General features: G+C 42.2%; 1 protein-coding gene across 1 annotated transcript in view; it reads right to left on the reverse strand.

The window, feature by feature from the left end:
* The window catches only part of P4HTM (prolyl 4-hydroxylase, transmembrane), a 91,901-nt gene that overhangs the window by 14,783 nt on the left and 50,833 nt on the right, over positions 1–26,285 (reverse strand). Inside the window, exons 3-5 of the mRNA XM_089656616.1 lie at positions 24,852–25,042; positions 19,639–19,735; positions 18,842–19,004 (exon numbers count right to left, since the gene is read on the reverse strand). Of these exons, the coding sequence (XP_089512742.1) occupies positions 18,842–19,004; positions 19,639–19,735; positions 24,852–25,042 (451 nt within the window). The remainder of the gene's footprint in view (positions 1–18,841; positions 19,005–19,638; positions 19,736–24,851; positions 25,043–26,285) is intronic.

Here is a 26,285-nt window from a genome sequence, read left to right on the forward strand (position 1 = left end):
GTATGATGGCATTTGCCACTAGCGCTAACAGTTCTTGGATGTTTATTTTGAGGCACCTAGAACGAAGGATCGTATCAGTTATGGTAACCACTTCAAGTCCAGACACTTTTACCCCCTTCCTGTCCAGGCCAATTTTCAGCTTTCAGCGATGTCACACTTTGAATGACAATTGCGCGGTCATGCAACACTGTACCCATATGAATTTTTGCATTTTTTTGAGACAGATAGAACTTTATTTTGGTGGTATTTAGTCACCACTGGGATATTTACTTTCTTTTTTTGCTATATAAATGAAAAAGTAAAAAAATTTTGAAAAAAAGTGTTTTCCTTATAACATTTTGCAAATAAATTATTTTTCTTCATAAATCTTGGCCAAAATTTATTCAGTTATCTTTTTAGTAAAATAAAATAACCTAAATTAGTTTATAACCAAAAATTATAATTTTTCAGCATTTTTTTTTTAAATTTTTATTTTATTTTTTTATATTATTATTTATGTTTTTTTTTTTAAACATACTGTCACCCTAGCAGTACAGTGTCACCATAGTGACACTGTACTACTTGTGGGGGGTGATGAAGTTTTTTTTTTTTTTACACTGATTGCTTTTACACCCATAAAGGCTGTAAAAGCAATAATTTCTCCTTCTCTCTGGCTGCATTCTCACAGCCATTGAGAAATACTGTGAGAGCTGTGATTGGTCACAGCTTGTCACATGGTACAAGGCTGTTGTGAATGGCCTTGTACCATGTGACCTCTGTGATAATTCACAGATTTCACACGTAGTAAGCAATGATGTCAGAAGTAACATCTTGCTTACTACTCTTCATGTGATCACTGATTGGCCAATAAGTGATCACATGATTGGGACATCACACTACAGCCCATACAGCGATCATTGTTCCACTGTGTCTGGAGGACACAGCGGGCACCGGATTGCGGTGCTGCGCGCTCCCAGGGAGCGCGCACAAGTAGGGAGCGGGGAGGATGTTTATAAACGGCCACCCGACCCTGTACTGCCACCGTCCGGCCGTTTATATACATGGGCCAGACGGGAAGTGGTTAAAAAGTATTTTTGAAATGGCTACTGGTTAAGAACGTCAGTTACAGACAATGCGTTTCGGGGGGGAAAAAGTCTACCCCTTCTTTAGGGCTTGAGCAATGGATGTTAGTAGAATCACCATGAAATGCATCGCAGGACCTAAATTAGGTCTTCATAGAGACTAGTGTCTCCTAACGGCACTGAAAATGAGAGGCTCAAGACTTGATGAAGGGGAAACTCTTTCCCCCAAAACACGTTGAATGTAACTGATGTTCTTAACCGATGAACAGTTCAAAAAGGCTTTTTAGGTGAAATGATCCTTTGTACTAGGTACCTCTCAATACACATTCAAGAGCTGGTTGTCTGTTGAACTGATTCTTTATCATGATCAGAGAGGTAGAAGCCTACCTCTATACATTATAGGTTCAGCATGGATCTGCTCCCTAAAATGATTTTATAGGCTCAAGGTTCATTCTATGCATGACGCAGGGACGGACTGACCATCTGGAAACTCGGGCACTGCCCAAGGGCCCGGGGTTAGTAGGAGGCCCCATGAGATGCCCCTGGTACCTTTTTCATAGTTTTTTTTTAGTTTGGGCAAGGACACAGGGGCCCCATGATCCACTATTGCCCGGGGGCTCCATGAGTTGTCAGTCCGCCCCTGGCATGAAGGTAAAAAAAACTTCTATGTGCAGCCCCCCCTAAGACTTACCTGAGTCCCATCTCGATCCATTAATGTGTACAAGAGCCTTGTCTCCCTGGTCTCATAGAGTGTGATACATAAGACTGTATGCAAAACCTAATATAAAGGCCTGCTGTTCCGCTTGCCAGACATCCAATTCTTTTACAGGGTGCAGGCGACTTTTTTTTTTTCATTTTAATGTTTTTAAAACATTGTTTCTATTAACTGTGTATTTATGGTAAGCATTTCTATTACTGGATTTATTAACTTTTTATTTTATTAAGTATTTTTGTTTTTTAATATTTATTTCTATTCCATTATTCTTGTTGTTTTTTTAGATTGAAGACTGAGTTGCTTCATTGTTTTTATGTTTAAAAACACTGTTTCTGTCTGTTGTTGGTAAGCATTATCTTACTTTTTATTATTATATTTATTTAATTAATTTAAAACATTATTTCATTTTTTTATTATTGATTTATTAATTTTTACTAATTATTTGTTTTGGACTGAAGACTGATTCTCCTCAAACTTTTAATGTTTCTGTGGGTATTTATTGTTGGTAAGCAGGGGCAGGTGGGCGTTTATAAACGGCCTCCCCGCCCCCTGCTTGTGCGCTCTCTCTGGGAGCTCGCAGCACCGCGATCCGGTGCTCGCTGTGTCCTCTGGACATAGTGGAACACCTATCGTCATACTGGACCTCTGTGAGAGGTCCCGATCATGTGATCACTGATTGGCCAATCAGTGATCACATGCAGAGTAGTAAGCAAGATGTCACTTCTGCAATCATTGCTTACTACGTGTGAAATCCGTGAATGATCACAGAGATCACATGATACAGTGTTGCACGACCGCGCAATTGTCATTCAAGGTGTGATAGCGCTGAAAGCTGAAAATTGGCCTGGACAGGAAGGGGGTAAAAGTGTCTGGACTTGAAGTGGTTAATGGCATGGATGAGATGTGAAGGTACAATGTGTGGATGAGATGTGACGGTACAACGCGTGGATGAGATGTGACGGTACAACGCGTGGATGAGATGTGAAGGTACAACGCGTGGATGAGATGTGAAGGTACAACGCGTGGATGAGATGTGAAGGTACAACGCGTGGATGAGATGTGAAGGTACAACGCGTGGATGAGATGTGAAGGTACAACGCGTGGATGAGATGTGAAGGTACAACGCGTGGATGAGATGTGAAGGTACAACGCGTGGATGAGATGTGAAGGTACAACGCGTGGATGAGATGTGAAGGTACAATGTGTGGATGAGATATGACGGTACAACGTGTGGATGAGATATGAAGGTACAACGCGTGGATGAGATATGAAGGTACAACGTGTGGATGAGATGTGAAGGTACAATGTGTGGATGAGATGTGAAGGTACAACGTGTGGATGAGATGTGAAGGTACAACGCGTGGATGAGATGTGAAGGTACAACGCGTGGATGAGATGTGAAGGTACAACGCGTGGATGAGATGTGAAGGTACAATGTGTGGATGAGATATGAAGGTACAATGTGTGGATGAGATGTGAAGGTACAATGTGTGGATGAGATATGAAGGTACAACGTGTGGATGAGATGTGAAGGTACAATGTGTGGATGAGATATGAAGGTACAATGTGTGGATGAGATGTGAAGGTACAACGTGTGGATGAGATGTGAAGGTACAATGTGTGGATGAGATGTGAAGGTACAATGCGTGGATGAGATATGAAGGTACAATGTGTGGATGAGATGTGAAGGTACAACGTGTGGATGAGATGTGAAGGTACAATGTGTGGATGAGATGTGAAGGTACAATGTGTGGATGAGATATGAAGGTACAATGTGTGGATGAGATGTGAAGGTACAATGTGTGGATGAGATGTGAAGGTACAATGTGTGGATGAGATGTGAAGGTACAATGCGTGGATGAGATATGAAGGTACAATGTGTGGATGAGATGTGAAGGTACAACGTGTGGATGAGATGTGAAGGTACAATGTGTGGATGAGATGTGAAGGTACAATGCGTGGATGAGATATGACGGTACAACGTGTGGATGAGATATGAAGGTACAACGCGTGGATGAGATATGAAGGTACAACGTGTGGATGAGATGTGAAGGTACAATGTGTGGATGAGATGTGAAGGTACAACGTGTGGATGAGATGTGAAGGTACAATGTGTGGATGAGATGTGAAGGTACAACGCGTGGATGAGATATGAAGGTACAACGTGTGGATGAGATATGAAGGTACAATGTGTGGATGAGATGTGAAGGTACAATGCGTGGATGAGATATGAAGGTACAACGTGTGGATGAGATGTGAAGGTACAACGTGTGGATGAGATGTGAAGGTACAACGTGTGGATGAGATATGAAGGTACAATGTTCCCATGGATCGCCCTCTTGCATACTTATTATAAAGTTAAACAGTTGTCAGTAAAGACTGTCTGAATGGTAGAAACTAAACTGTGAATCTTAATTAATCCTCACTAAGTAAAAATAAACAGATTGGAATCCGGGGCTGTTTACTAATAATTACACTCTAATTAGGTGCTCATTTCCTCAGGTCACACTATTGACGCTTCATTAGCTTCAGTAAATAAAGTCAGTGTGAGGGGCTTATGGAGATAAGAAGTTTTCACAGCCTTTCCAACAAATATTCTGCGGAGGTGTCAGGTCATCATACATGCCAGTGATAATCCCAACAGGATCACTGTCTGAGATAACTGGATAGAAGATAATAAAAAAAAATCGCTAATTACAAACCGCCAAACTCATGAAATAGACCCAAATGAACTATTATAAAAATAGTTCATTTGGGTCTGGGACAGAGATTTATTTTTCACATCTATAATTTGGTGTGTTGTACAAATTGCCAAAATAGCTGCATGTTTTGGTGTGATAGTACTGCTGTGATAATACACAAACCGGGAAGTCCGGAACCTTAGCGCTGGTATCTTCTGGCACAAGAAAGTTGTTTTTTGTTTTTTTTTAAAAGAATGCAGATTGAACACAAGGGAGGGTTACTGTTAGAGAGAGGGTTATTTTTGGTGGTTACAGTGAGGGTTGGTGTTGGGGTTACAGGGAGGGTTAGTGTTGGGGTTACAGGGAGGGTTAGTGTTGGGGTTACAGGGAGGGTTGGTGTTGGGGTTACAGGGAGGGTTAGTGTTGGGGTTACAGGGAGGGTTAGTGTTGGGGTTACAGGGAGGGTTAGTGATGGGGTTACAGGGAGGGTTAGTGTTAGGGTTACAGGGAGGGATAGTGTTGAGGTTACAGGGAGGGTTAGTTTTGGGGTTACAGGGAGGGTTAGTGTTAGGGTTACAGGGAGGGTTAGTGTTGAGGTTACAGGGAGGGTTAGTGTTGGGGTTACAGGGAGGGTTAGTGATGGGGTTACAGGGAGGATTAGTGTTAGGGTTACAGGGAGGGACAGTGTTGAGGTTACAGGGAGGGTTAGTGTTGGGGTTACAGGGAGGGTTAGTATTGGAGTTACAGGGAGGGTTAGTGTTAGGGGTACAGGGAGGGTTAGTGTTAGGGGTACAGGGAGGGTTAGTGTTGGGGTTACAGTGAGGATTAGTGTTGAGGGTACAGGGAGGGTTAGTGTTGGGGTTACAAAGAGGGTTAGAGTTGGGGTGACAGGGAGGATTAGTTTTGGGGTTACAGGGAGGATTAGTTTTGGGGTTACAGGGAGGATTAGTGTTGGGGTTACAGGGAGGGATAGTGTTGGGGTTACAGGGAGGATTAGTGTTGGGGGTTACAGGGAGGGTTAGTATTAATGGTACAGGAAGGGTTAGTGTCGAGGTTACAAGCAAGGTTAGAATTGGGGTTACAAGGAGGGTTAGTGTTGGGGTTACAGGGAGTGTTAGTGTTACAGGGAGGGTTAGTGTTGAGGTTACAGGGAGGGTTAGTGTTGGGGTTACAGGGAGGGTTAGTGTTGAGGTTACAGGGAGGGTTGGTGTTGAGGTTACAGGGAGGGTTAGTGTTGGGGTTACAGGGAGGGTTGGTGTTGGGGTTACAGGGAGGGTTAGTGTTGAAGTTACAGGGAGGGATAGTGTTGAGGTTACAGGGAGGGTTAGTGTTGGGGTTACAGGGAGGGTTGGTGTTGGGGTTACAGGGAGGGTTAGTGTTGGGGTTACAGGGAGGGTTAGTGTTGAGGTTACAGGGAGGGTTGGTGTTGGGGTTACAGGGAGGGTTAGTGTTGGGGTTACAGGGAGGGTTAGTGTTGGGGTTACAGGGAGGGTTGGTGTTGGGGTTACAGGGAGGGTTAGTGTTGGGGTTACAGGGAGGGTTAGTGTTGGGGTTACAGGGAGAGTTAGCGTTGGGGTTACAGGGAGGGTTGGCGTTGGGGTTACAGGGAGGGTTAGCGTTGGGGTTACAGGGAGGGTTAGTGTTGGGGTTACAGGGAGGGTTGGTGTTGGGGTTACAGGGAGGGTTAGTGTTGGGGTTACAGGGAGGGTTGGTGTTGGGGTTACAGGGAGGGTTAGTGTTGGGGTTACAGGGAGGGTTGGTGTTGGGGTTACAGGGAGGGTTTGTGTTGGGGTTACAGGGAGGGTTGGTGTTGGGGTTACAGGGAGGGTTAGTGTTGGGGTTACAGGGAGGGTTGGTGTTGGGGTTACAGGGAGGGTTGGTGTTGGGGTTACAGGGAGGGTTGGTGTTGGGGGTTACATGGTTAGGGTTACTGAGAAGGTAACAACCTGTCTTAATCCTGGATTCGTCTCCCAGTCTTTTGCTGATGCTGACCATGATAGGAGAGACATGTTAATGTAAACCTGTCATGAGAGCAATATGGACACCACCATTGCTTATCTCCTTTTGACAATGCCAGCTGCCTGGCTGTGTCTGGATTTCTGATTCTGTGACCTAGAACAAGCATGCATAATTGTTCTGAAATAATGATACAGCACATTAGAGCCAGAGGGTCATCACGACACCCACACATCATGTGTGCAATGGAAGAGGATCTGTAAACTAGTAAAGTCTGCCGGCATCCTGGAAGACATCAGGGAACAGCTGACAGGTTGCTCTGTGACTTGTAGTTCCACAGCAGCTAAATATGGCAGCTACACAGCCTACAAGCCAGGAAGCAAGCCCAAGCTGCCAGCAATTTTGAGGATCTAGGTCACCTCACTGCATTAGGTCTGGATGTGAAGATACTAACAATAACATGTGAGGGTGGTCTAAACAAAGGAGACATGAAGAAGTGACAAGGAAGATTAAACAGAGACCCACAGAGACCATCCACAGCATCAAGACTTCATGATGTCATTGGCTGCATACGCGTCTCACTGAATCACAGCACAGATTTGTGAGAGGAGCGTCAGGGAAACTATATACAATTTCTTTCATGTTTACTTTTTCTCAGGTACACAAGTAGAAGTGATGTCTCTAAATATCACCCAAACCGTACTCTCCGCTCCTCGCAAGACCTCCTACTCTCTAGCTCCCTTGTCTCTTCCTCCCATGCTCGTCTCCAGGACTTCTCCAGAGCTTCCCCCATCCTCTGGAACTCTCTACCCCACTTTATCAGACTATCGCCTACTCTGCTCACTTTTAGGTGATCTCTGAAAACCTCTCTCTTCAGGGAAGCCTATCCTGCCCTCAGCTAATAATGGAATCTTCTACTCTTCCTACCAGTCCATCCCCCACAGTTATTACCTTTTGTACCACTAGCCCCTCCCTCCTAGATTGTAAGCTCCCAGGATCAGGGCCCTCCTATCCCTCTTGTATTGAACTGTATTGTTGCTGTATTGTCTATGTTATATTGTAAAGCGCTGAGCAAACTGTTGGCGCCATATAAATCCTTTATAATAATAATAATAATATATAAATCCTGTATAATAATAATAATATATAAATCCTGTATAATAATAATATATAAATCCTGTATAATAATAATAATAATATATAAATCCTGTATAATAATAATAATATAATATATAAATCCTGTATAATAATAATATATAAATCCTGTATAATAATAATAATAATATATAAATCCTGTATAATAATAATATATAAATCCTGTATAATAATAATATATATATATATAAATCCTGTATAATAATAATAATAATATATATATAAATCCTGTATAATAATAATAAATATAAATCCTGTATAATAATAATATATAAATCCTGTATAATAATAATAATATATAAATCCTGTATAATAATAATATATAAATCCTGTATAATAATAATAATAATAATATATAAATCCTGTATAATAATAATATATAAATCCTGTATAATAATAATATATAAATCCTGTATAATAATAATATATATATATAAATCCTGTATAATAATAATAATAATAATAATAATATATATATAAATCCTGTATAATAATAATAAATATAAATCCTGTATAATAATAATATATAAATCCTGTATAATAATATATATAAATCCTGTATAATAATAATAATATATAAATCCTGTATAATAATAATATATAAATCCTGTATAATAATAATAATAATATATAAATCCTGTATAATAATAATATATATATATAAATCCTGTATAATAATAATAATAATATATATATAAATCCTGTATAATAATAATATATAAATCCTGTATAATAATAATAAATATATCCTGTATAATAATAATATATATATATATATATATATAAATCCTGTATAATAATAATAATATATAGATCCTGTATAATAATAATATATATAAATCCTGTATAATAATAATATATAAATCCTGAATAATAATATTATATAACTCCTGTATAATAATAATATATAAATCCTGTATAATAACTAGAAAAGCTCCAATTTCTGGGGAAATTGTGTGAAGTGTTCTTGCCTCCACCAGTAGTCTACAACTGGAGTGGGCGGAGTAACTGGGCGGAGTAGCTTTTGTCACTCTGCTGCCTGCTCACACACCTGGGTTCCTATGGCAACTCACTCTACAGCAAGGGCAGAGAAGAGCGGTTAAAAACAAACTGCTCCAACTTGCTCACTTTCTTGGCGGTTGCCATCTTCAAACGGTTGTAGTTTTAAAATTATAAATCCTACACCGAAGAGCTTTATATTGTGAGAATCACAAGACCCAGACCTACATGTTGATGCATAGTATGTCTCTGAAATATTAAAAATGAAGGCACAGTTGCAGTTTAGAAATTGCCCTTCAAATTTCAGGTGGCTAGAGTGGAGTTTCAATGAATGTCAATGGGCGGCGTGAGTTGCAAACAAATGGTCATATTGTGAAAACTATCAGGACTATGGCTTAGCCGTGGACATTTGTAGTGGCAGCAGGGATAGCTGAACGTTTTGATATAAGATTTGTGTAGGTGGGCTTGAAAATGAGGGAGTGATGGCAGTTTAGAAATCATGTCCTGATTTTTCAGCTCACACTCTAGCTTTTGTCAGCTCCCACTCTAGTTTTTAACATTCCACCATTCATTCCTATGGGACCAATTTCACCACAAAAACGCCGATATTTCGTGAACCATTCGGCGAAACATTCCACAAAGTAACAGCACACCAATCGGGAACAATCCGCACGTTTCGGTATATTCCTGTCTATGTAGTGTAAAAACTGTGGGAGGAGTTAGGGGGTAAATTTGGCTGTAATAATAAGAATATATATGTGAGATAACAGGAAGTGGTCGCCATGCAAGAACACGTAATGGGAAGTCGACCTAGCATCAGACATTGTTTCATGTTTGGTGCATGCATGTGAATAATGTGTAAATATAACCCTTCCAGGTATTAAAAACCTCTAAGGGCTCCTTCACAGGTCACTTTATTTCTAACTCTTGCCAAACGCCCCCTATAGCGTTTGGCCGGACATACATGGGTCAAAATTCGACCGATTTAATACGAATAATCGTGCGATTTTCGCTCTGTTAGTGGCTCAATGGCACTGTCCGATTTTCCTGGTTCCTTCCCTTTTCGGTGATCAGGAGTGTTGGAAGATTTGTGAAAAACGACCGATTTTTGACTCAATGATGGTCAAATCGTACGATCGTTTTTCTGAAAAGAATATGTGCATGAGCCGTGACCTGGAAGGAACAGAAGTTTCGCTTGTTATATGGGGTGAACTTTATGACTTGGTCGGCCAATGTTCGAAATCGTTCATGGCACCATCGGATTACCGAGTGAACGACGTTTTCGATTTTCGGACAAAAAATCTTTTGGCATTCAACCCACGTATGGCCTGCATTTGACAGGCGTTAGGGAAATATACCATGGAACCGTCACCAACACGCACTTTCGAAAGCGTCTTAAAGCAGACCGCCATGTTGTAAAGCGTTGTTCTAATATAGTAATAACAAAACGAGTAAGCGAGCGCTAAAATGATTCCAAATGTATAAGCAGCTGTATACCAAAAAAGGTACCCATAAACCTTCCAAAACACATACAAAGAGGGGGTGCAGCGCTACTAAACTCAACAATGACACAAATGCATATATGGAGTGACAAGGTGCAAATACAGAGACCACTAGATGGTGGTCAAAGGTTCTAAAGGGTGTTGACTCCGTTAAAAAGTCCAGAGAGAAGAAGTGCTGATGAGATTTCAGATGATCTCGGGGTGTCCAGTGATATGGACCGTGGATCTTGGTGATAAATAATGAGATTGCGCACTCACCAGATACGCAATTCAAATGCGCATAAATAGTAGTAGCCTCTGGTCATCTAGATGTCATCCAGATAGGTCTGGTCAGATCAGGTCCGATTGGTCCTTATTCCCTGACAGTGTTATCATTCATGGGGGATCCCCACTCAATGGATACAGCCTGCTCCCATGGGGTCTCCTCACAAAGAATATGGCTGGTTCTGCAAACGTGATTGGCTCTCAAGGGAGCTGGACCTTCTCCTCGATGGTGAACCCCGATCTGCTCTGTGCAACCCAATTCTGCAGAAGCACCTTGTCACTCCATATATGCATTTGTGTCATTGTTGAGTTTAGTAGCGCTGCACCCCCTCTTTGTATAGTTGTTCTAATATAAACCCATTAGAACTACTTATTGCATATGAGCATTAAATCCTGTCAGTATCTGGCCAGAAATCTCAACATTCCACTCACTTCATTTACCTGGTTTGATATTTATGCCGGCCATACATGGGTCGAAATTCGAATAATTTTTCATCCGAAAATCAGACCTAAGAATAATCGGGCGATTTTTGCTCTGTTAGTGGGTCAGTGGCACCGGCCGATTTTCGTGGTTCCTCCCCTTTTTCGTGATCGGGCATGTTGGAAGATTCGTGAAAAATGACTGATTTTTGACTCAATGATGGTCAAATCGTACGATCGTTTTTCCGAAAAGAATATGCGCATGAGCCGTGACCTGGAAGGAACAGAAGTTTCGCCTGTTATATGGGGTGAACTTTATCAGTTGGTCGGCCGATTTTCTAAATCATTGATGGCACCATCGGATTACCGAGCGAAAGACGTTTTCGATTTTCGGACGAAAAATAGTTCGGAGTTCGACCCATGTATGGCCTGCATTTGACAGGCATTAGGGAAATATACCATGGAACCGTCACCAACACGCACTTTCGAAAGCGTCTTAAAGCAGACCGCCATGTTGTAAATCGTTCTAATATAAACCCATTAGAACTACTTATTGCATATGAGCATTAAATCCTGTCAGTATCTGGCCAGAAATCTCAACATTCCACTCACCTCATTTACCTGGTTTGATATTTATGCCGGCCATACATGGGTCGAAATTCGACTGATTTTTCATCCGAAAACGGACCTAAGAATAATCGGGCGATTTTCGCTCTGTTAGTGGGTCAGTGGCACCGGACGACTTTCGTGGTTCCTCCCCTTTTTGGTGATCGGGCATGTTGGAAGATTCGTGAAAAACTACCGATTTTTGACTCAATGATGGTCAAATCATACGATCGTTTTTCCGAAAAGAATATGCGCATGAGCCGTGACCTGGAAGGAACAGAAGTTTCGCCTGTTATATGGGGTGAACTTTGAGTTGGTCGGCCGATTTTCGAAATCATTGATGGCCCCATCGGAATACCGAGCGAACGACGTTTTCGATTTTCGGACGAAAAATCTTTTGGAATTCAACCCATGTATGGCCTGCATTTGACAGGCGTTAGGGAAGTGTTTTTAACGCTCCTCAAACGCTCCCAAAACGCCCTATGCGCGGTTTTGAGGCAGTTGATAGGTGTTTGCCAATCAGTAAAACTGCACTACAAACGCCTATAATGAAGTTATATGGTATTAACGCCTCGCAACCGCGTCAAAATGTCTGCCAGGCGTTCGAGGAGCGGCACCATAGACTTGAATGGGAGGCTACTCCTCCTGACTGGACAAGAGGCGTCAGTTTTGCCGCGACGCTAATGCTTCAGTGTGAACATCACTGTGTGCTGCCATGTGCAGAATTTTAATAGGCGTTTGAGAAGCGTTAAAAACGCTTCCCAAACGCCTGTCTGACGCCCGCTGACACAGCTAGTGTGAACTGAGCCTACCACAGATCAAAGTGTCCCTCCTGACAGTGTCTTCATCTGCTTTTTTTCTCCAGGAGGACAGCACCATCTCTGTAAAGATATCATTCAGGGTCACCATCTACTGGACTAGGATGCCAACTCAGAGATGACACAATCATGTAAATCCTGGTGTCTGTGTGATCCTTGGCCGTGTTCATCAACATCTGACCAGCGGTGTATTTGCTGCCCTAGGCAACACAAAAATTGCCCCCCCCCCACACACCGAAAGACCCTGACACTGATCAACACCCCTTACCCCACCAAGAGAGCCTGACATTGACTACCAACAACATGTCAGCCACCCCTCCCAAGCGAGCCTTCCACTACCACCGCTCCCCATACACTGGCAACCAGGGGCAGACTGACAACTCATGGGGCCCCCTGGCAATAGGGGATCATGGGGCCCCTGTGTCCCTGCCCAAACTCAAAAAAGTCTATGAAAAAGGTACCAGGGGCATCTCATGGGGCCCCCCACTGACCCCGGGCCCTCAGGCAGTGCCCGAGTTTCCAAATGGTCAGTCCGCCCCTGCTGGCAACCCCCCCACCCACCCCGGAGAGAGAGATGACACTCACCTTCACAGCTCTGGACATCCGGAAACAAGAGTCAAGCTCTGCATACACCATCAAGAAGCCCCATAGCCTCTCTCAGATCCCCCCTGGTCCCCATGCTGCTTGTGTCCCTTCTTCCATCCTCTCTTTCAGGGAGCTGCGCTGTCCCCCTAAAAAATGCCGCTGCCCCCCAGAAAAATGCCGCCCTAGGCAAGTGCCTTGTTTGCCTTGTAGTAAATACGCCCCTGCATCTGACACAGACCAGCCTACGCTACAGCCTCTCAATTTGTGACTTGCTGCAAAGTTACAGTGTACAGTCTGATCACTTGGTGGAGAGGAGACTGAGCAAATGCTTCCTTCTGCCTGCAGCAACCAGATGGCATCATCAGTAGGCGCTGGATCAACAGAGTTCATTAGATAAACAGGCACCCAAAAGAGCTAAGAGTTCATTAGGTAGAAGGTAGCAAAGACTGGTGGAGTGGGGTTTTTTGCTGCAGGGAGACCTTTTTTTTAATCATATTTAACCTATTGACAGATTCGCTTTAAAAGGTAACTCCACTTTAATTGGAAAAATATATTGCAAATAAAAAAATATATATCATATACAATTGCGACACAAGTCACAGTGAAATTTAATGTTCCTAAAATTGACCTTTTCTTTACAATCTGCTGTAATTTATTGTAAAATTCAATACAATATGGCAACCTGGAGGTGTTCTGTACACTACTGATGTGTGGAATGCCCCCAGAAATGTCATTTCCTGCTTGTGTGATTGGTTCACTGATTTTCCCAGAAGACTGCACTAAGATGCAAGTCAGATTTTAGGCATCCTCTGCAACAAAAGTTTCAGTTTTGGGGAGATGCTCCTAAAGGTTTAATTATCTGTAAAGGGATGCAGACCCTGCCACTTTCCTTCATTAGAGCCCTGCAAGTGCATCAGCTGATCACTAATAAAAAAGTCACTTCCATTCATAATCAGTATCCAAAAGATGCAAAAGAACAAACAGCTTTTTCTTCAGAGCAGAAGCAGGTAGGAATCTGCAATAAAGTTGGTTAAAATCCCAGCGAAGGAATTATTGTTTTTTTTCCTCAACAAGAGTAAAGTTACTCTTTAAAGATGAAGGAGGCTTTCAAGCTGTCTGTATTCTCTATGGGATTACTGAACAGGGAGTCATCATTGTGTAAGAAAAGCAACTTCCCCCATTTCTCCATAATAATATCACCTTTACCTTTCAGATATGAGCTTTGACACCCTTCATTTTTTCTGATGTAAATATTAACCACTTCCCGTCCGGCCCATGTACATAAACGAGTGGATGGGAGTAGTGCAGGAGCGGGTTGCCGTTTATAAACGGCACCCGCAATCACAGCTTGTGTGCACTCCCTGGGTCTGGTGTCCTCAGGACACAGGAAACACTGATCACTGTACGAGACCTCTGTGTGAGGTCCCGATCATGTGATCACTGATTGGCCAATCAGTGATCACATGAATAGTAGTAAGCAAGATGTCACTTCTGACATCATTGCTTACTATGTGTGAAATGTGTGAATGATCATAGAGGTCACATGGTACAAGGCTATTTACAACAGCCTTGTACCATGTGACAAGGTGTGACCAATCACAGCTCTCACAGTAATTCTCAATGGCTGCTAGAACGCAGCCAGAGAGAAGGAGAAATAATTGCTTTTACAGCCTTTATGGGTGTAAAAGCAATCAGTGTAAAAACAAAAAATCTATATCACCCCCCACAGCCTGTGTGCACTCCCTGGGAGCATGCGGCACCGCGATCCGGTGCCCGCTGTGTCCTCAGGACACAGCGAAACACAGATCACTGTACGGGACCTCTGTGCGAGGTCCCGATCATGTGATCACTGATTGGCCAATCAGTGATCACATGAAGAGTAGTAAGCAAGATGTCACTTCTGACATCATTGCTTACTATGTGTGAAATCTGTGAATGATCACAGAGATCACATGGTACAAGGCTATTTACATCAGCCTTGTACCATGTGACAAGGTGTGACCAATCACAGCTCTCACAGTAATTCTCAATGGCTGCTAGAATGCAGCTAGAGAGAAGGAGAAATGATTGCTTTTACAGCCTTTATGGGTGTAAAAGCAATCAGTTTTAAAAAAAAAAAATCTTCATCACCCTCCACAGGTAGTACTGTGTCACTATGTTGACACTGTGCTGCTAGGGTGACAGTATGTAGAAAAAAACAAAAACATAAATAATAATATAAAAAAATAAAATAATGTAAAAAAATGTTCTTTAAAAGTTATAATTTTTGGTTATAAACTAATTTGGGTTATGTTTTTTGCTAAAAAGATAAATTAATAAATTTTGGCCAAGATTTAGGAAGAAAGATTATTTATTTGCAAAATTTTATAAGAAAAACACTTTTCAAAAATTTTTTGGGATTTTCATTTATATAGCAAAAAAAATAAAAATCCCAGTGGTGAATAAATACCACCAAAATAAAGTTTTATCTGTTTTAAAAAAATGCTAAAAAATTCATATGGGTACAGTGTTGCATGACCGCGCAATTGTCAGTGTGATAGCGCTGTCAAAGTGTGATAGCGCTGAAAGCTGAAAATTGGCCTGGACAGGAAGGGGGGGGGGGGGGAGTGTCCGGACTGGAAGTGGTTAACAAAGCATACATCAAAGCAAAAAAGAAAGCACTGTGTATCTGTAAACTGTTTTCTGCGTATTTATCATTCCACCTGGTGTAAGACACACCACACCTGAGCTCCCTCCTGATGCGTTTCACTCAAGAGCTCATCCCTAGAATCTCTACAAAGAAACTCTTATTGGCTGAAATGCTTCAGAGGGAGGAGCTCAGACAGTCTGTCTTACACCAGGTGCAACAATAAACAATGGCGACTTACAGATCATAAGTGTGGCTACCCTCCTTTTTTGTCTTGATGTGGTTGTGGGGTGGAAACAAACGGATTGTGAGCCAGCAGCAGGCTGTGCTGGGATCTGTAGCGGAGCAATGTATTCCTAGCAATATTATTAAAACTTGATATATATATCAGGGGCGGACTGACCATTTGGAAACTCGGGCACTGCCCGAGGGCCCGGGGTCAGTAGGGGGCCCCATGAGATGCCCCTGGTACCTTTTTCATAGGCTTTTTTGAGTGTGGGCAAGGACACAGGAGCCCCATGATCCCCTATTGCCCGGGGGCCCCATGAGTTGCCAGTCCGCCCCCAATATACATATATACACACACACACACCGGCTTGTAATTTCTAGGTAATTCTGGATCACCAATCCCAGAGGACACCATTTTTGGGGAAACGCATCAAAAGGAGTCTTTGTGCGACGTCACCACGTACAGGCCGGCAGACTGACACCGCAGCCAAGTAATTGTTTGCATTGTACACTGCTCATATTTACGCATCTGAATGTAAGTGCAATATTATTATTATTATTATACAGGATTTATATAGCGCCAACATTTTGCCCAGCGCTTTACAAAATGAAGGTAGACATTACAGTGACAATACAATTTGATACAAGAGGAAACAGAGGGCCGACTCATTAGAGCTTACCATCTAGGAGGAAGGGTTGAGTGATACAAAAGGTAATAGCTGTGGGGGGGGGGGGGTGAGCTGATGGAGGAAATAAATGTCAGTTTACTAGGTAGAAGCAGGATAGACTTCTTTAAAGAGAAAGGGTTTCAGGAATTGTCTAAAGGTGGATAGATTAGGAGACAGCCGGACAGATTGGAGTAGGGAGTTCCATAAGATGGGAGAAGCTCAGGAGAAGTCTTGGAGGCGAGCATGGGAGGAGGTGACACGGGAACAATATTATGTTTTAATAAAGAGTTTGTTTTATGAAGCGTCTCCTTGTTGAAACCCTTTCATACACGATCGCTGTGATCGGCATGCGAAGGTAGAGCCGGGACCCGTTGGGAATATGTGTCTGTATGCAATCACCCTTCCTGGATCTGTCAGTGAGAGTGCCAGCCTGGAGTTGGGATACATAAGCTTGCCTGATCTCTATAGTTTGATATCAGTTTGGTTCAGTAAGAGGCTTGCTCGTTTTCTAAGGGGCATGGAAGAGAATGGAAGAACTTTATTGGAAGTATACTTTGGTACAAAGTGCTTTCCCTCACTTTGTATTTGGGGACTTTTCATTTATTATATTCATTAAAACCATTTATTATTGGATTATGTTTGATGATACACATATACTGTATATACAGTTGTGATCAAAATAATAGCAGTCAGACATCACTAACCGGATCAATCACTGTTTTTGGTAGAAATGATATTTCTACATGGCAAATAATTTCCTAGCAGGGGTAGTAGAGTAATAGAAATCCAACAGACCCAACAGTCATGACATGCATGCTGCTGATTCTGTGTCATTGAATCACTCATTGAAAGGGGCGTGTTCAAAATAATAGCAGTGTGGAGTTCTATTAGTGAGGTCATTCATTCTTTGAAAAACAGGTGGCAATTATTGCCCTTATTTAAGGAAGGAAGGCAGCAAATGTTGTACATGCTGGTTACAGTGCATTTCTCTCTGAAATTCTGAGGAAAATGGGTCGTTCTAGACATTGTTCAGAAGAACAGCATACCTTGAATAAAAAGTTGATTGGAGAGGGGAAAACATATAAAGAAGTGCAGAAAATGATCGGCTGCTCAGCTAAAATGATCGCAAATGCTTTAAAATGGCAACCAAAACCAAAAGACGTGAAAGAAAGCGAAAAACTACCATTGGAATGGATAGAAGAATAGCCAAAATGGCGCGGACTCAGCCAACAATCAGCTCCAGGAAGATGAAAGAAGGTGTGACGTTCCCTGTGAGGACTGTTACAATTAGAAGACGCCTATGTGAAGCCAAGCTATCTGCAAGAAGCCCCCGCAAAGTCCCACTGTTGGAAAAAAGACGTGTGCTGAAGAGGTTACAATTTGCCAAAGAGCACATTGACTGGCCTAAAGAGAAATGGCGCAACATTTTGTGGACTGATGAAAGTAAGATTGTTCTTTTTGGGTCTAGTGGCCGGAGACAGTTTGTCAGACGACCCCCAAACACTGAATTCAAGCCACAGTACCCTGTGAAGACAGTGAAGCATGGTGGTGCAAGCATCATGATATGGGGATGTTTCTCATACTACGGTGTTGGGCCTATTTATCGCATACCAGGGATCATGGATCAGTTTGAATACATCAGAATACTTGAAGAGGTCATGCTGCCTTATGCTGAAGAGGAAATGCCCTTGAAATGGGTGTTCCAACAAGACAACGACCCCAAACACACCAGTAAACGTGCAACATCTTGGTTCCAGACCAACAAGATGGACGTTATGGAGTGGCCAGCCCAATCCCCGGATCTTAATCCAATAGAAAACTTGTGGGGTGACATCAAAATACAGTTTCTGAGGCAAAACCAAGAAATAGAGAAGAACTGTGGAATGTGGTCCAATCATCCTGGGCTGGAATACCTGATCACAGGGGCCAGAAGTTGGGTGACTCCATGCAACACAGATGTACAGCAGTTCTCAGAAACAGTGCGACTACAACCAAATATTCATGAAGTCATTCAAAGGAAAGCAAAATATTCAAACATTTCTCAGTTTATATAGTGAATGTTTGAGTTTGTAAAGAAGAATACAAACACTGCCATTTTTTTGAACCGTCTAATATTCACTTTTCTTCAATTTTTTTAGAGGAACAACACAAATTTGATGTATTTTTCTTCATGTTTTGATTTGGAATAGAATGTGTCGTGTTCCCAATGCATTTGTGTGGATGGAAATAAAAGCTATTAGAAGGATTTTGAGCTTTATTCACTTTTTTCAACACACTGCTATTATTTTGAACACAATTGTGTATATGAATTGTGGATTTCACTTTTGTATTGTTTATGATTTTATGATTTGTTTTTGCACGTAATATTTATTTATTAGTGTGTATATTTAAAGGGAACAGCGCACTGTTTAATTTAGTAAAGTATTTATTCTGGTATTCAGGAAGTCAATAGCAATAGTTTGCACTTTTTTTCTGCACATTGTTAGGCTAAGCGCAAAGATTTTTCTTATATAACACTGTTTTAATTCTGGATAAGACTCTTTTCCATGTCACCTACCTCTGGCGGATGGACCGCAGTACCCGGTGAGCGCCCTCTCCCTGGTAGAGCCATGTGTGTTGGCTGTTCCTCACCAAGTCATTCATGGTGACCTCTCGGTTCCCCAGGTATTTGTGGAAGTCCCTGAGGTTCAGTTTCTTGAACTCATCCAAGCTGAGGACACCTATTTAGACACAGCAGAGAAGAAACGTGACGTCCATAAAACGAAACCGCCAATCAGATTCAAGCTGTCATTTTAAAATGTACCTAAAAAAGAAAACTTTTTTCTTTTTTTGGGACAAAGTGGGGAAGGATTAGAACCCCCTTGCAGGATGGGTAGGAGGAATGGGGGAGGAAACATTTGTAAGAATTGATAGACTAAAGCAGGCCATAGAAGGATCACATAACTTTGTTTATAAACAAAGCGTAAGGCCGGCCATAGGGGGAATTGAAATTCAGTTCATCAGGAACTTGACAAATTTTAATTTGTCTAAAAAAATCAGGGCTGAACCACCTGTTTTTACCATTCCCCCTAACTGTATATGTAAATCAAACATCACTCAAAGAAGTGTTTAAGTCTAATGTATCTCGTTCAGGCATACAGTTGACAGGGTTTCTTCAGACGGAGGCAGATTTACCTCCTCGTAGATATTTGGATTTTGTGAAGAGACCAAAGTATTTGGAGAAAACCCACACATAAGCTGGGAAATCATAATACACCCAAGCACAAAGTGTTCCCTGAACTGAATCCAGGATGCCAGTGCTGTAAAAATAAGAGTGTGAACCCCTTAGCTACTTTGCGAACCTACAATATGTACCATTTCCATCTGGATCTGCTTTAACCGCTGCGTACATCTCCCGAATATTCTCGGGAGTCATCCATCTTCCGTTCCCAAGACGGGAATGGGTTAAGACCTGGAAAACAAAAAGACAACATGAAATAAAGCCATTATTATTATACAGGATTTATATAGCACCAAGAGTTTGCGCAGCGCTTTACAATATAACGGGAGAAAGTACAATTACAATACATTTCAGTACAGAAGGAACAGGAGGGCCCTGATCCTGGGAGCTTACAATCTAAAGGAAGGGGGAGGTGATACAAAAGGTGATAGCTGCGGGGGATGATCTGGTGGAGGTGATTCAAATACAGTTCTTAGGTGGAGGTGGGGTAAGCTTCCCTGAATAAGTGAGTTTTCAAAGATTGGGTTGGGGCTGACCGGACATACTGTGGTAGGGAGCTCCAGAGGATGGGAGAGGCTCTGGAAAAGTCCTGGAGGTGAGCGTGGGAGGAGGTGATGAGGGAGCTAGAGAGGAGGATATCATGGGAGGAGCGGAGTGAGCGATTTGGGCGATATCTGCGGATGAGGTTGGCGATGTAGCTAGGGGCAGTGTTGTGGATGGCTTTGTAAGTTGTGGTTAGTATTTTGAATTTTATAAGTTGGGTTAGTGGAAGCCAGTGGAGGGATTGGCAGAGAGGGGCAGCAGTTGCTGATTGGTTGGTAAGGTGGATGAGTCTAGCAGCAGCATTCATAATAGAGATGATACAAAAGGTGATAGCTGTGGGGGATGATCTGGTGGAGGTGATTTCAGTACAGTTCTTAGGTGGACGTGGGGTAGGCTTCCCTGAAGAAGTGAGTTTTCAAAGATCATCTAAAGGCAGACAGGGTGGGGGCTGACTGGACATACTGTGGTAGGGAGTTCCAGAGGATTGGAGAGGCTCAGGAGAAGTCCTGGAGGCGAGCGTGGGAGGAGGTGATGAGGGAGCTAGAGAGGAGGATATCATGGGAGGAGCGGAGCGGGCGATTTGGGCGATATCTGTGGATGAGGTCTGTGATGTAGCTGGGGGCAGTTATGTGGATGGCTTTGTAAGCTGTGGTTAGTATTTTGAATGTTATACATTGGGTTGGTGGAAGCCAGTGGATGGATTGGTAAAGAGGGGAAACAGAAAAAGGGCGCACCGACCTAGTGCATTATCGTTTAAAATAATTTATTGAAGAAACAAAAATAGGTATCATACTCACAATGAACATAATAACACAGGCATGTCAAACTGAACAAGATGTATGATCCAAACAACATCTGAGTCCATACGATGGAACCCTGGATGACCAACTGTCTAACGCGTTTCGAGGACACAACCTCTTCCTCAGAGCCAACCTGTTTGGATCATACATCTTGTTCAGTTTGACATGCCTGTGTTAATATGTCCATTGTGAGTATGATACCTATTTTTGTTTCTTCAATAAATTTTTTTAACCACTTCCTGTCCAGGGCAATTTTCAGCTTTCAGCGCTATCACACTTTGAATGACAATTGCGCGGTCATGCAATACTGTACCCATATCAATTTTTTACCATTTTTTTGAGACAGATAAAGCTTTATTTTGGTGGTATTTATTCACCGCTGGGATTTTTATTTTTTTTACTAAGTGTTTTTTTAATAAAATTTTGCAAATAAATAATATTTCATCCTAAATCTTGGCCAAAATTTATTCCGTTATTTTTTTAGTAAAAAAAAAAATCCAAATTAGTTTATAACCAAAAATTATAATTTTTAAACATTTTTTTTTAGATTTTTATTTTATTTTTTTTATATTATTTTTTATTTACATACTGTCACCCTAGCAGTACAGTGTCACCATGGTGACACTGTACTACTTGTGGGGGGTGATGAAGATTTTTTTTTTTTTTTTTTTACACTGATTGCTTTTACACCCATATAGGATGTAAAAGCAATCATTTCTCTTTCTCTCTGTCTGCATTCTTGCAGTCATTGAGAAATACTGAGTGAGCTGTGATTGGTCACAGCTTGTCACATGGTACAAGGGTGTTGTGAATAGCCTTGTACCATGTGACCTCTGTGATCATTCACAGATTTCACACGTAGTAAGCAATGATGTCACAAGTGACATCTTGCTTACTACTTTGCATGTGATCACTGATTCGCCAATCAGTGATCACATGACCGGGACCTCGTACAGAGGTCCCGTCCGACGATCGGTGTTTCACTGTGTCCGGAGGACACAGCGGACACCGAATCGCGGTGGTGCGCGCTCCTAGGGAGCGCGCACAGCTAGAAAAGGCGGGTGCCGTTTAGGAACGGCAACCCGCCCCTGGACTGCCACCGCCCTGCCGTTTATAAACAGCAGGCGGACGGCAAGAGGTTAAACGATAATGCACTAGGTCAGTGCACCCTTTTTCTGTTTCTCCATTTGTATCCAGTGTACTTGGACCACCCCGGTCTGTTGAGGGCAGCAAGCAGTGCATGTTCCAGAAAATTCCAGAACATTCCTATTGGGTCTACTGAGTCCTTTCCTAGCGCAGGAGAAAAGTGTTTGTTGTGTTGGATTGGTAAAGAGGGGCAGCAGTCGCTGATCGGTTGGTAAGGTGGATGAGTCTAGCAGCAGTCGCTGATCGGTTGGTAAGGTGGATGAGTCTAGCAGCAGTCGCTGATCGGTTGGTAAGGTGGATGAGTCTAGCAGCAGTCGCTGATCGGTTGGTAAGGTGGATGAGTCTAGCAGCAGCATTCATAATAAACTGAAAGCCATATGAATATATAACATTTCAGTGAGCGGGTATTGACTGGCAAGGACGGTGACAGTGGCTGGGCGGCAATACATACATTGGCTATGCTTTCAATGAGTTACAATGCAGTTATATATTCTGTGACTGCAATGGGCTGTTATTGTAAACCGTATCTTATTGGTAAGAAGGACTGCACTTTTGAGGTCCTGAGCGCAAAGTTCTATCCAGGTCTTTCTTGCAGCTGGTGTTCACAAATGAATCTATATATTCAATTGGAGCCATTAGATTGTGTTAAAACTAATCTGTGGGTTCAGCTATAAAATACTGAGTCGCTGCATCGAAAACCTCACTTAGGACAGAGAGTGGAGGAGGTGTGCGCCATGATTTTCCCTGTGAGCGATCAATCTAGAGGTGTCCAGCTCTCAGCACTTCCAGGTTCACAGCTCTCAAATCCTGGCCAGAGGTATCAGGTGAGCAGCAGACTGTAAAGTAGGGTAGCTTGCGGTGCTGTGCACTCCTAGGGAGCGCGCACAGGCAGGGAATCGGGAGGACGTTTATAAACGGCCACCCGCTCCTCCACTGCTCCCGTCCGGTCGTTTATATAAATGGGTTGGATGGGAAGTGGTTAAACTAGCTTCAGAACCTGTGTCATTAATATGTGTTCTGTATTAAAGGGATGAGGTGGCAACCCTATTCAGCATGGACTGGCCGAGATTCAATCCATCCATGGGCAGGCTGGTTGTACTGAAGTTGATCCATTGATCATCTTCAGTACAACCAGTCTGTTGGATTATTTTCATGTGATCATTTGCAGTGGCTATAGGCGCCAGCTGTGATGGCTTCCCGCCGGCAGAACACAATGGTGCTGCGGGTGGGATTCCCCCATCAACAAATCAACCATCAGTCAGTGTCAACTCGTGATGGAAGGTAGAAGATTGCATATTCTGTGGGCTGCTTTAGGGGGACATCAGGGGTCTAATAAACATAGCGGCTTGGTAATTAGCACTTCTATCTTGCGAAACTGTAGTTGTTGGCTTTTGGGGGGGGGCTGGTGTTTTTTTTCTGTTTCTAAATGCCCCTGCATGTTAGCCTATGTGTCCATGCACATGTAAGCATTTAGAGGCATTCAGAGGCATAAAAACCCCCCACTGCCAGCACATCCAGAAGCAACAGCGTTTTGGTAGAAAAAATGCTAGGCGCGTAAAGCGCTTGAGCGTAAATTCATTTCAATGGCCAGAATAAATTATTATACTAGCCAAGGAAATAAATAATGCTGAAGCGCTTGATCTGCCTAAATACGTTTACATGCAAAGCACTTTTTCTGCCAAAGCGCTACTGCCTGGAAGAAAGACATTTAGGAGAGCTGGGCAAATGCCCTGTGTGCATGGGACTTATTGGTTTCTATTGAAAACTGGCCGTGGTATTGTTGGTTATGTGTTATAGAAGACACTGGTAGTGATGAGGCAGAACTATGACTTTACTTGTGTGGCTTAAGTTACAATCATACAGAGCACATTTCAGCAGACAGTGATAGCAGACATCTTGCTTTAAAGCAGTGTTTCTCAACTCCAGTCCTCATGGACCCCCAACAGGTCATGTTTTCAGGATTTCCATTATTTTGCACAGGTGATTTGATCAGTTTCACTGCCTTAGTAATTACCACAGCTGTTTCGTCTGAGGGAAATCCTGAAAACATGACCTGTTGGGGGTCCATGAGGACTGGAGTTGAGAAACACTGCTTTGAAGAGAGAGAGAGGAAGAGAGAGAACCAACAAGTTTTACACATATGCACAACTGGTAACCTTAGTGTACAGTGCCATCTACTGGTCAAGTGATATTAACATACAATACTATATATAGTACATTATAGTACATGCTGTTGCATTCCCAACAGGTATATTCCATTGAGCGCACCAAGATGGCTGCTTCACCTTTTATCTGCCCCAATACCATTTTTATTGAAGTCACACTTTTTTCTCTTTATAGTCCTGTGCCCTCATTTTAGGATTTGTACTTGAAACTGTCTTACATTTCCTTTTTCTCTTATTAGAAATGCACTTCCTGTTCTCCCATTCCAGTGGTCTGTGCTGGCAGAGCAGAGTAACAGCCACGCCCATAACACGCAGACTCGTACTGCAGAGGAAAGGTGGAGGCATATCTGATCTGTTGCAGCAGATCAAACTTTGGTATCTATTAGACTGCACAGTCACTGTACAATTGCTGTAACCAGTGTAAACGTACATTTGGGAGGGGGCGGTAAAAACTCATGGCAGAGCTGTTTTCACTGTTTCCCCGTAAGCTGTAATGGCATTGGAAAGGGGTGTACAAAATGTATCCCCCCGTCACGTTTGGCAAGCAGTGCCATAGTTAATTTTTTTTCATCAAGATGAAATTGATGTCCCATAACTTTGTTTCCCCAAACCCCTGACAGACTGAGCACAATGGTGTCAGAATGGTTCAGGCAACACATGGATTTGGTATATGGTTAGTACAGCTTTAGTGACCTCTTTTAACTCCAAGTGTCCATCTTGATTGTGGTCCAACAGGTTGAAGATGTCAGTCTTGCTGATCTCCAGGCTCTCCATGGCTTCCTTGTAGCCATCGACAGGCAGAATCTGGCTAGCCTGGAGACCTTTCAGCTGGGCCAGGTGAATCAGAAGCTTGCACTCTTCTTTAGTCAGGAAGTTGGGGATTTCTGCAATAAAAGAATACACAGCTAAATCAGATGTAAGTCCGTACAGTAAGGAAACGTCCCAGAAAGTCATAAAGACAGTAGTAAGCAAGACTACTTTTCAGCAATGGAGTCCTAGGTCTAAAGCCCAACTCCAGCTGTAATGCTTTAAATTCCTCAGATATATTGTCACGAAGGTCGGGAGAGGCCCTGACTTACTGGGGGCAGCTTGATATTTATTTGCAGAGCCCTTTTTTGTGATCCAGTCATCTACCTACCATCTATATCCAGAGAAGGGAGTTCTCTGTAAGCAGGCATCCTCACCTACCCATCCCTTAAAGGGACCTCTGGTTACCTGGATCCGTTTAATCTGTTACCGGGCATTGCTGACCATAACCCTGAGGGAGGATTACCTACGCCCCTGACCAGACCTTTATCTGATGAGGAAACCCTGGATGTGATACTTAATGCATATATATATTACGCATCTGGTGAGTGCGTAATTTTACTGTATTTCTTGGAGCACCACCACCGAATCTTAACAAGTTACTTGGCAACTTATATTCACACAGACTGTCATTTATATTGAATTTTTAATTATATTACATTATCAGTTTGTTGTTTAACCAATTCAATACCGGGCAATTTTACACCTTCCTGCCCAGGCCATTTTTCAGGTTTCAGCGCTCTCACACTTTGAATGACACTTGTGCGATCATACAGCATTGTACCCAAACTAAAATTTTAGCATTTTCTGCACACAACTAGAGCTTTCTTTTGGTGGTATTTAATCACCGCCGGAGTTTTTATTTTTTGCTAAATTAACAAAAAAAGACCAAAAATGTTGAAAAAAAAACAAGTTTTTCTTTGTTTCTGTTATAAAAGTTTACAAATAAATAATTGTTCTTCATAAATTTAGGCCGAGATGTATTCTGCTACATGTCTTTGGTGAAAATAACCCAAATTAGGATGTATTATTTAGTTTGTAGGAAAGTTTTAGAGTTCACAAACTATGGTATAGATCTGAATATTGATCAATCCTGAAGTACTGACAGCCAATCTAATTTCTTGAGGTCCAAGTTGAAGTTGTATTTTTTTTGTCATAATTTTTCGGAAAATTAAAAAATTTAAAAAATAATTTTCACTATTTTTTTTTTTTACATACTGTCACCAGTGCAGTACAGCGTCATCATATAACTGGCATGGCGGTGAACAGGGACACTGACTGGTGACAGTATGAAAAATATATATATATATATATATTTTT

This window comes from Staurois parvus, unplaced genomic scaffold, assembly GCF_062004578.1.
Source record: "Staurois parvus isolate SC_StPar_1 unplaced genomic scaffold, SC_StPar_1.0 ptg000920l, whole genome shotgun sequence".
Lineage (NCBI taxonomy): Eukaryota > Metazoa > Chordata > Amphibia > Anura > Ranidae > Staurois > Staurois parvus.